Source organism: Dipodomys spectabilis, unplaced genomic scaffold, assembly GCF_019054845.1.
Source record: "Dipodomys spectabilis isolate Male_0828 unplaced genomic scaffold, ASM1905484v1 ptg000019l, whole genome shotgun sequence".
NCBI classification, from domain to species: Eukaryota; Metazoa; Chordata; class Mammalia; order Rodentia; family Heteromyidae; genus Dipodomys; species Dipodomys spectabilis.
Genome location: NW_024870696.1, coordinates 66,581 through 78,676, shown reverse-complemented (window position 1 = coordinate 78,676; position 12,096 = coordinate 66,581). Strand labels below are relative to the sequence as shown.

The 12,096-nt window shown below is 38.8% G+C and overlaps 1 protein-coding gene across 1 annotated transcript in view; it reads left to right on the top strand.

Annotated features, from left to right (window-relative positions):
• Ddr2 (discoidin domain receptor tyrosine kinase 2) overlaps positions 1 to 12,096 on the top strand; it is a 135,433-nt gene that overhangs the window by 108,497 nt on the left and 14,840 nt on the right. Inside the window, exons 5-9 of the mRNA XM_042674321.1 lie at positions 647 to 878; positions 1,161 to 1,308; positions 1,643 to 1,748; positions 3,506 to 3,689; positions 10,062 to 10,305. Of these exons, the coding sequence (XP_042530255.1) occupies positions 647 to 878; positions 1,161 to 1,308; positions 1,643 to 1,748; positions 3,506 to 3,689; positions 10,062 to 10,305 (914 nt within the window). The remainder of the gene's footprint in view (positions 1 to 646; positions 879 to 1,160; positions 1,309 to 1,642; positions 1,749 to 3,505; positions 3,690 to 10,061; positions 10,306 to 12,096) is intronic.

Here is a 12,096-nt window from a genome sequence, read left to right as displayed (position 1 = left end):
GGAGCAACAAATGAGTGGGTAACATCTGTGACCAAAAGGGAGCATTCCAGAGAAGAGAGAAAGTGGTAAGAGGTTCCCAAAATAAACTGATTTCACAATTTCTCTCAGAGTAGCCCAGCCTGGTGGCAATAAAACGAAAGCAGATTATTTACTGTTCCCTTGACATGCTCTTAGCCCTCTCCATGGGTTTCCATGGCTTTTACTGGGTGGCCATACCCATCTGCTGGTTAAGATTCCACTGCATTGACTAGCCCACACTGGAGATGCTACTATTCCTCCATCCCTGCTCCCATAATTTCATAGGAGCCACTGGCTTTGTTAGGCTGAGTCTAAAAAATTAGAAATGGAGGGATGGTGAAATGACTTCATGGAGGGTATAGACAGTTTCATTTCCCTTGACATGTCTAATTCCAGAATGGAAAACAAAGACTATGCGATCTGAATGCTTCCATGTCCATGGTGCTAACTGTCTTTTGGTTTCATGGTGCTTCAGAGAAAGGAAATTGACCATGAGTTAGAATGAGAAAGAATTCATTTACACTTGATTTCCAGCCTTCTTTTTCCTCTCTGAGCAGGACAGCTGCTTGCTACAAACACCCTATGGTTTCATAGCTGCTCATTCTCTCCCCAATCCTTTTCTCTCAAGGCTGGACTCAGAAGAAGGAGATGGAGCCTGGTGCCCTGAGATTCCAGTGGAACCTGATGACCTGAAAGAATTTCTGCAGATTGATTTGCACACACTACACTTTATCACTCTTGTGGGGACCCAGGGACGCCATGCTGGGGGCCATGGCATTGAGTTTGCACCAATGTACAAGATCAACTATAGTCGGGATGGCACTCGTTGGATTTCTTGGCGGAATCGGCATGGGAAACAGGTAGGAAGAAGAGACATCCATACCCTGGAGATGTCAAAGACCATATTTTAACGTAAGCTAAAAGAAGAGCACACATTGTCTATGTAGGTATGTGTGTCTACAGACTTGTCATACTCTTGTAACTGATATCCCAAGGTGACAGGGATGGTCTAAAGAGAGAAATATTAGGGCTGTAAGGAAAATTAAGTGGGTACTTTCTGCTCCTTAATTAAAAAGAGTATCAAAAGGCTTATATGGTTAAGAAGGTGATCAGAATTTCATGACATCTCTCTCTTTCCTTAGGTGCTGGATGGAAATAGTAACCCCTATGACATTTTCCTAAAGGACCTGGAGCCGCCCATTGTGGCTAGATTTGTTCGCTTCATTCCAGTCACAGACCACTCCATGAATGTGTGCATGAGAGTGGAGCTTTATGGCTGTGTTTGGCTAGGTAGGTGTTGAGCACAAGGTCCTTACAGACCTATGGAAAATTCCAACCCCAGGGATGGGATCAGTTACCCATGGGATAAAGTGATTCCCTCTGGGGCATTGTTTATCCACCCAGGGTTTGGTGCCCCACACCTAGACTAATGGATTCATGAGTCACACTGCTGACTGCCACTGAGAAGTGCTCCTCAGTAGTGCTCCCTCATGCCAAACTGAGCCCTCATGGACATGCTATGTAAGATTGCACCCTTGAAACGCATATCACTTCCTGAGATAGTATCTTAGCAGCAGGTATGTCTCCTTCCCCAAGGCACTGACTGCTGTGTTTCTTTTGACAGATGGCTTAGTGTCTTACAACGCTCCAGCCGGGCAGCAGTTTGTACTCCCTGGAGGATCCATCATTTATCTGAATGATTCTGTGTATGATGGAGCAGTTGGGTACAGGTAAATTCAAGATAATATTGATCATCACAATGGGAAAGTGGCCACTAGGAAAGGATTGTTTCATCATGACTTGATCAATGATAAACCAACCAACCAAATGGTATTTATTTAGCCCCTATATTCAATTTGTGAAATAAATTAGATGAAGTCTTTATTTCTAAGGGACTTAAAGCCTGCTTTTGGAGGACAAGATAACCACACAGTAAACAACCATAGATTGTCCAAGGGCTAAACTTTGAGGTATGACTCTAAGGGTGGTAGACATATTTTTGAAAACAAAACCAGAACATATGTTCTAACATAAATCTTGGTCTATTTGTGGGGATAAAGAACCAGAAGAATTGACATAATAAGTATGATGAACTAGGAAAGTCACAAAGTTCAGAACAACTGGACTCTATAAATATCAACAATCTAGAAATTGGGAAAAGGAAGAACTTAGTAGTGCTTACGATTAACAAAGAAGTTTCTAGAATGAGATGAGAATTGATGCAGGAGAAGGCAAATGATAGGGAGTAGAGAAACCAGACAAAGGACAGGAATGATCTGGTTATGTTAAAAGTTGAAGCTGGAAGTAATAGAAATGTCAAATGGATAGGTTGGTACATAGCCATGGTGGAGAAGCAGCATAGAATTGAATAAAGGATGTCTTTACTTACTGTAGTCTACTCTAAGCAACCAACAAGAATGGAAAACCTGGGGGAAAGATATAATTTATTTTATTGGAGTGTAGAGTGATTAATTTTTTTTCAAGTCATGGGACTTGAACTCTGGGCCTGGTCACTGTCCATCAGCTCTCCAGCTCAAGCGCTCTACCACTTGAGCCACAGCTCCACTTCTGGTTTTCTGGTGGTTTATTGGAGATAAGAGTCTCATGGACTTTCTTTCCCGGGCTGGCTTTGAACCGTGATCCTAGATCTCAGCCCCCTTAGTAGCTGGGATTACAGGCATGAGCCACCAGTGTCTGGCAGATTAATTTATTTTGATATATAGATTAAGAGAAAATAATGATGTTCAGATGGAGAAATGATGAAGGCAGCTATAAATACAGCTTTAGATTCAGTGGGGAGACAAAATAATTAAAGAAATTTAGACACTTGATAACTGTTTTAATGACATATCTGGTTTGATGTGGCTGAATGAGGAAAACCAAGATACCTGGATGAGAGTCTCAGGGAATAGAGTTGTAATGTGCACATTTTAAATTAAAAATTACAGGAGTAACTTTATGTTAAATTATATACAGTACACTTCCTTTTTTATTCTCCATTTGACTTCATTTTGATCAAGGATAAAAGGAATAATTATTTCTTTTAATTTATATTGCTTCCCATAAGATATTCATGGAATATATTTTTCTGGGGACAATGAGAACTATACTTATTTCAAGTAAATGTATGTTCTCCTAGCCTTCTGATCTCTAGAAAGAAGAAAAAGATGGCAAATCTTACAAGGGGGAATCTGGGCTCTGGTCACTATGGATAAGGCCAGTTGATTTTATAATTTGCCAAACATTTTAAATTACTGTATATAGTATTGAAAGGTGGCTACTAAAATGATAGGCCTTGAATATTTTATGCAAATTTATTTATATGAAATCACTAATTCTCTTGGTGCAAGGTATGTCACCCACTACTATAAAGCCTCTAAGATAATCATAGATGCAAGGCAAAGCAGTATGATGAATGCTCTTTCTCAAATGTGTGATTAACTCCTAGTTCTTTTCTCCTTTCCTTCTCTTTTCTTGGCCTGAGCAGCATGACTGAAGGGCTGGGCCAATTAACAGATGGGGTGTCTGGCCTGGATGATTTTACCCAGACCCATGAATACCATGTGTGGCCGGGCTATGACTACGTGGGCTGGCGGAACGAGAGTGCCACTAATGGCTACATTGAGATCATGTTTGAATTTGACCGCATCAGGAACTTTACTACCATGAAGGTCAGTGGAGTTAGGTATGGTAGTCCTTTCTCAAGGAAGTCAAAATCATAGTGTGGGAGAGGAAAGACATGCTAGAAATTACCATGAGCTGACTAGGTTCAAGTCATAAGCTATGAACCCAATTAGGTTCAAATATGTAGCTCACCCATTACCTCATTATATGCATTTCAAAGTCACTTTGCCTCTAAGGGCTTGTTTCTTCATTTGTAAAAGCTCTAACCAGGATAGTGTAGACCAGATTAGTTGTTCTCATCATTTTCTTTCTTTCTTTTCTTCCCAATACCAGAGCCAAATATTCCTATTCCATTTTATCAACTTATTGCCAACCAGTTAAGAGAAAATAAGTCAATTGTGCTGAGTAGTTGGATGGAAGGCAAAGGTTTGGCAGACATCTTAAAACTGTGTCATGATGGACCATAGTAAATAGACACATAAGAACTGGAGGAGGAAGCTGCAAGGTCTTACCCATTTCACTAGTAATCCTTACTGGTGTATCAAGAAAACATGAGAATTTAATATAAGCCTTAAGAAAGAGTAATGAATGAATTTGACCCTACACATGTTTGCTTTTTCCCCCTCCCCATTAATCATTGGCTAATGACTACAGAATTAATGACCCTGCCGCTGTTTATATTCAGTACTCAGCTTCAGTGATGGTGCCTCACATGCATCTATACTTTTATTTTTGTTTGTTAATATTTATGAACTGTCGTTGGAGTATACACAGACTGTGCTTTGTTTGAGTGTAAACAGGCAAATAAAAAGTGATCTCTGTTTTAGGACAATTTGCTGTTCAGTGAAGAAGGTAATAAAGGATCTATGTAAACTGGTAAAGAGATCTGAAAGAAGAAAATTTGTGCTCTTATCCAGGGTTCCAATTTCAAAATTTATTATTTCCTATGCAAACTAGGCTTATTATTTTCAGATATCAGAATGATATCTCTTAATCAGATGAACAGCTATTAGTTAAATGAACAAACACTTAAGATAAAAACAGACATATTATCATATATCCAAATCTGATGGATTATTGTTCAAGCATGGATGTTTCTTTCATAGTTGTAAAAATGTAACACATTACTTACTATGTGGAACACATTATTCTTTGACTTTTTTTTTTTTGAGGTGAGAGGATGGAGAAAGAAAATGTGTAGCAAAAATATAATGCAAGAGGAACAGTTTCATATTCCTATATAATGTGTATAGCCACATGTACCTAAGAACCTATATATCATTTCACAAGTATTTACTGTGAGAGTAACTAGTCAAATAAATAATGAATTGCATTTTACCCTATCCATAAAGTTCTAATATTCAACCAATAAACTTAACCTTCCTGAATCACTAAGATTCTGTTTAATTAGTTAGTCACAGTCAAAACTGCAATGACAAAGCACTTAAAGCCTTCAAGGAGAAGATTCAAGACAGCCTTCTCAAGGCCAAATAGGTCTCTAGCACATATTATTTTTCTAGATAAATATAAAGTAGAAAACCTGACTTTCAGTATACTGAGATCTTCTAGAAAGTATTTTCCCCCTAGGTAAATTAACACTCATCTTCTACTTTGAATTAAGGTTAAAATATAGCATCAACATATATTAATTATTTTAAAAATGCATTGTTTTATTAAATAAATATGTAAGACCATATGGGAATGAAATCCTATTTATTTGCATTCCAGAAGAATTCCCAAGACATCTGTTAGAAAGATTATGACTTTCCCCACAGGACACTTATCCAATGGTTTGCAGATTTCAAAAACATCTGAAAAATCTATTGAAGTTGTAGATGGTATTTCTTTGATTTTTTTCTTACCCTTACTCTATTGACTTTTACCCGATAAAATGGAATGAGTAATTCACTCCAAGGAAGGCATTAACCTATGTTTTCATCAGTAAAACATCTGGATAAAAATCGAAATGGAAACATTAAAATGCTTTGCTACATTTCTGTGTGGCATAATATGTGGAAAATGGACTAGAAGTCCAGAGCTCTAGACTCAGGCCTGTTGAAAAGTCCCTGTAGTCAAGACAAACTACTTTGAGCTTCATTAGTAAGTAAAGAGTTTAGATAGAAGATTTTTTTTAAAACAAGTTCTCTAATAGCTTGAATGTTGTATTATTAGAATAAGTCTGGTCTGGTCTTGAGTCCTTGTTTAGGTTGGACTATAAAAGTACTTCCATAGGCTTATATAGTGAATGCTTGGTTTCCATATGGTAGTATTATTTTGAGAAGTTCTGGAAACATTAGTTAGTAGTACCTCATTGGAAGGAATAGATCTATAAGTTCCTTCCTCACTCTTTGCTTCCTGTCCACCATGAGGTGAAGTGCTTCCTCCTCCACACACTCCCATCATCATGATTCTCTGGTGAAGCCAAGCAACATGGATTGAACCCTCTGAAACCATGAACCACATATACATGCACACACACACACAAACACACACACACACACACACATACCAATCTTTCCATCTTTAAGTTGCTCTCTAAGGTATTTTTTCACAGCTATGCAAAAGCAACTAAGACACACACACACACACACACACACACACACACACACACACACACACACAATATTAGTACCAGAGAAGTGGGGCTGTCACTGTGACTAAATCAGACCATGTGGTTTTTAAATCTTTGGAACTGGTTTGTTGGAAGAATTTGGAAGTTTGGATAAGTGGGTAGAGAAAGCTGAGGATGCTATAATCAGAACTTAATGAGGGATTCTCATGGGGCCTCAGAACAGAATGCCAATGGAAATGCCCACAGTAGAGTTAACAGATGGAAATGAAGATTCTATTGGGAATTTGACTAGAGGACAGTCTGGTTATAATCTGGCAAATAATTTGTTTTTATTTTTTTTCTACTTCCTGAGTCATTGAGAATGAATATAAAAGGAATGGACTAATTAATTTATTGCAGGAAATTTCAAGACAACATAACATTCAGGCTGTGGAATGGTTATTGCTGGCTGCTTTTAATAAAGCTTACAGTGAGAATCATGAGTAAAAAGCCCAAGAGAAAGATTAAAAAACATGCAATTTTGTCTAGAAGAAGACATGTTTTAAGTTGTATATTAGGAGAGCATGGTTGTTAAAGATATTAGTACCATTAAAAATAAATCAAACTATGCATTGGTGGCTCATGTCTAGAATCCTAGCTTCTCAGGAGGTTGGGAACTGAAGATCACAGTTTGAAGCCAGCCCAGTCGGGAAAGTCTATGAGACTCTTTTTTTTTTTTTGTCGGCCGTGGGGCTTGAACTCTGGGCCTGGGCACTGTCCCTCAGCTCTTCAGCTCAAGGCGAGTGCTCCACCACTTGAGCTACAGCGCCACTTCCGGTTTTCTGGTGGTTTTTAATGGAGATAGGAGTCTCACGGTCTCTCCTGCCCGGGCTGGCTTTGAGCCTTGATCCTAAGATCTCAGCCTCCTGAGTAGCTAGGATTACAGGCGTGAGCCACCAGCGCCCGGCTTCTATGAGACTATTATCTCCAGTTAACAACCAGAAAACCAGAACTGGAGTTGTGGCTCAAAGTGGTAGAGCACCAGCCTTGAACAAAAAAGTTCAGGGGCAGTGCTCACACCCTGAGTTCAAGTCCCAAGACCAACAAAAATCAATCATCAATTAACCAACCAATCAAGGGCTGGATGTGTGGCTCAGCAATAAGGCACCTCCTTAGCATTTATGAGGCCTGAGTTCCAATCCAGTACTGGGAAAAGAAGCATGATGGTTCACACTGGTAATTCCAGCTTTGCAGGATCCTTCCTCCACCAGTGTGGCTGGTGTCACTTCAGGTATGACAGGAAGCCTAAAATAGGTCCAGGGAAACACTTAGGGGAAAAGTGAGATCCTATCTCAAAACAACAAGTACAAAAACAAAACAAAACAAAATAAAAACACAAATGTAGCCTAACAAGTGTAAGGCCCTGAATTCAAACCCTAGTACCACAGAAAATAAGCAAAAACTTTGTACAGGGATGAAAAGAAAGATGCCTTGAAGGTATTTCAGGAAATGACCAGATTTATGCCCTTCACAACCTCTAGGTTTTAAAACTCTAAACTCACTTGAAAGAGAAGAGAAGAGAGTGTGTCTACAGAGCACCCCACTATCACAGAACTGGTTCAGCTATCCAGGCAATTGGAAGCTACTACAGCTTCTGGGTTTGGCTACTGCTTGAATTGGGAGGAGGTCTTGGCATCATCTATGGCATGTTAATGTTGCAGGCATAAAGAATGCCAGAGTTACAGAGTCATAAAGGCTTCTACTTTGATTCCAAAGGAAGACCTAGGAGTCTAGACAACGTGTGGGAGGGTCAGGATCCTCATGGGCAGCTGTGAAGAGGGGAATGTATGTGGCTGTGAAGATGAAGCCTGAGCTGCGGAGGAGAGCCGGGATGTTGTACAAGCCAGGGATGCGGAACATCTGCTGAGAAAAGCTGACGTCAGCGTGCATAGCCAGGACAAGAGTGGGCTGCAGATAGCAAGGCTAAGGCAGTAGGCATGCCCAGGCCCTTTGGAGGTCACCTCGTGATAACCTGGGCCTGGGTGCTAGACTACAGCTACAGGATTTATTGTTTATCCTGCTGGGTTTTGTTCTTGCTCTGGTCTGATCATTCATTGCTATTTTCCTGTTTTTCCCTTTCTGGATGGAAATATTTTCTCTGTGATATTGAATCTTAGAATTATGTTAACTTTTTCCTCACAGCTAAGGGATTGCTTTGAGTCTCAGGAAAGACTCAGGACTTAGGCTTTTGAACAATATTGGAACTATTAAGACTTTGGGCACTCTAGGAGATGGACTAAGTACATTTTGCATTATGAAATGACCACAAATATTTGGAGGCTAGGGATGGAATGATAGGCTTTGATAATCAACTACCTCACATAGGATCAAATATCATATGTTGAATGTTTGGTTCCCATCCAGTGGTATTATTTTGGAAGGTACTCCCAACTTTAAGAGGTGGTATCTATTTAGAGAATGAAGGTCACTGGGTACATGGCTTTGAAGTCTGTACATAGTGTCTAGTTTCTTGCTTGCTTGCTTCTTCCTGTCCACCATAAGTGAGCAGTCTTCCTTTCACACACTCCCACCACCACGATGTTCTGTTCAAGCACATGACACCAAGAAACCATGAACCCAACGGAATATTTTCTCCTTCAAGTTGTTTCCTAGATGTTTTGGTTACAGCTACACAAAAAATAACACACAATTAATAAGTTTGTATCATCATGACTGCCTTTACCTCAGGTAACATTAATTTTGTATGTTAGTGATTTATGAACTATCTAGAAATCACAAGAGGGTATTGAAGACAGTGAGAGGATTATAATTCAGGGCCTAAGCAACACACTAAAAAAGAAATAGGAAATATATTTCTTGAATGACAACTAGATCTCTCCAACCTGTGATGCAATTAAATTCAAGGGGTAGTGGCCAAGAAAGATCCATTTCCCACAGAAGATTGAGTTGGAGGAAATGTTATTGGACATAAGTCCTTAGTTACAAACATTCATGCTTCTTTTTCTTGGATTGTGTAACATATATATTGCAGAGGGCTGTTGTGTCGCTTTTGCTTCTGGTGATATTAACACCATGCCCAACATGAAGGGCTCATGGAAGTAGGCAAGATGATGATGGTTACCTTCTCAAAGGTGTTCCTTTTTTTCTTAGAAATTATTAATGACAAAAATGTGATGCCCTTCTCAGAATGACTTGACTTTACCTAAACTGAATTTATTTAAGAGAGCTGAATAAGTCTGTGTCTCTGGCTGAATAAAAAATATAAAACAACAACAAAAAACCCAACACTGATTTATGGCCCTTGAAATGAGTGCATATAAAGAAGGATGAAATTATATTAGCTTGTTATATTCTTTCAATGTTTCTTACCTAATTCTGTTGAGATGAGATGATCTGGATTTGGAATGTTTCTAGGGAGAGGTAAGACAGCAGTCTGCCTAACACTTCAAATCAGAGTAATTCAATGTGGGAGTTAGCAATTGTGGTTGTAAGGATTGCAGAAACGAGAGTTCAGGAACAAGAAAGACCTGGAAGGATGCTAGTTCACTCCCTGTTTAACAGCTGAGAGTGCTTCTGCTCAGCACTGTAAAGGGAGATGGCCAATGTACACAACTGCATAGTGGTAACTGCAGTTGCAGCCTAGGTTTTATTAACCCCCTCCAAAGTCTCACTGTTACCATGACGTCTCTACAAGAGAAAACCCAGCAGATTACAGAGTATCAACTATTCACAAACAGTGATGCTCAGAGAAACTGGTAGGTCTAGACCAGTGCTGGGTTAGCTTATGCCATGTTATATGCAGCTTAGTAGGATCAAGCTATCACTCACATGCCTCTTTCTTCGCCAGGTCCATTGTAATAATATGTTTGCTAAGGGTGTGAAGATCTTTAAGGAGGTCCAGTGCTACTTCCGCTCTGAAGCCAATGAATGGGAGCCTAATGCAGTCTCCTTCCCTCTTGTCCTGGATGACGTCAACCCCAGTGCTCGGTTTGTCACCGTGCCTCTCCACCACCGAATGGCCAGTGCCATCAAATGTCAATACCACTTTGCTGACACCTGGATGATGTTCAGTGAGATCACCTTCCAATCAGGTAGGAAGCCTGGGGAGCAAGGTGAAGAAGGAAGAAGACAAGCATCCAGGCTGCTCACTGATAGGTCTCTGAGAGAACTCGGGGTTTTACAGGTGGCATCTTATTAGCAGACAGAAAAAAATCCTTTGTGTATTTTGAATTTTAATTAGGGTGAAAATGGAAGCAAATAGCATATTTGCTTGATTTCTGTACACATTTGTCTAGAAGACACTTCTATTCTCTGTTATTTCTATAGTCTGCAATTTATAGCTACAAGGTTATTGTATTCAAGTCCAACTTTTACGTTTGTCAGTAATTCTTCACAGGTAGTGCTACTTGCTTTATATTGAACCTCATGGGGTGAAATACTAAATTCTCTTACTTTTAGTGATACTTAGGTTGATTTTTGCAGGTGCTTGTCTCTTTATGGGTTTTTCCTCTGTTGTTAATCCTTGCCTAAATAATACAGTTCATTAAGATTTGCTAAATCACAATTTTTGAATTTTTTAAATTTGAATTTCCTCATGACACACACTTTACATTTGAAGAGCAGGGTACATGACTAATTTTCTTCCTTAATCATCAATTTTCGGAGTAATTAATTGATAATCCTGATAACCCTCAATAGTGTCTAATGAGTTTTTCCTTTCACCCTTGTTTTTAGTATTGCTCTATACTCATTCTTTTAAGTAAATTCAGTGTTTAATTAATTACAATATTTTTTTCTTGATTCTTGAACTGTCCTATTTAACCATAGCTTGTACCTGTAAGCTATGTTCCTTAGATCTGACTCTATGAGATTTTGGTAATATTTTTCCTGTCTAAAAGAACAAGATGTACCAAGCACATTTTGGACATTTACTGGCCAAGATGTGGAATCAACCACTTCCACAAGAAATCTTGATTTTTTTTTTTTTACAGAATTATCATTAGAGATTATTAAACCATGAGTTATGCAATAAGAGTAATCACTGCTCTTTGGTGATTATTTCTTGGATTTTTTTTCAATGGAAAAAAATAAGGACAAATGTACATTTAAAAATCATAATTTCACATTGCTACTTCTGAGTCAAATAGAAAATAATAAGGTTTTTACTTAAACTTGATTTCAAATCTGATTCTATTTCTATTTATCCTAAGCATCATTTTCCTTTTTTTAAATTAAGTTTTTTATTGTTTAAATACTTACAGAGGGGTTACAGTTACATGAGGAAGGTAATGAGTACATTTCTTATCCAGCATTGTTGCCTCCTCCTTTGTTTTTCCCCTACCATCCCTTCCTTCCCACCTCCTCAGCTACCCCCTCACCCTATCCCCCACCTCCCCCCACCTAAATTGTAAAGTTTGTTTTTCAACATAGCATCTTGTACATCTCATTGTTGCAATGGGTCAATCTGTATCTCTATTTAAACAATTTGTTTTTTCCCTTATCCTCCACAAATTAGAGCAATATCAAATAGAATGAAAACAGGGGTTATACTGTGGGGGAGGAACATACAAAGCAACAAAAAAATCACATGGTACCTTATAAATACATTCGAAACAATAGGAAAGAAGAAAAAAAACCACTTGTGTCCCTATCTTGGGGTGAATTTTGCTTAACATCATCTTATCTGACCTTTTCTGCTTGTCTCAGACATATATTTATGGAGCACAGTGTGATGTTTTAATAAATGTATACTTTGTATAACTATCAAACCAAAGACCAGATATAGTGGTTCAGGCCTGTAATCCTCATTTCTTGGGAGGAGATCAGAGGAAAGCCATTTGAGGCTAGCCTGGAGAAAGAAAAAAAGCTTGGGAGATTTCATC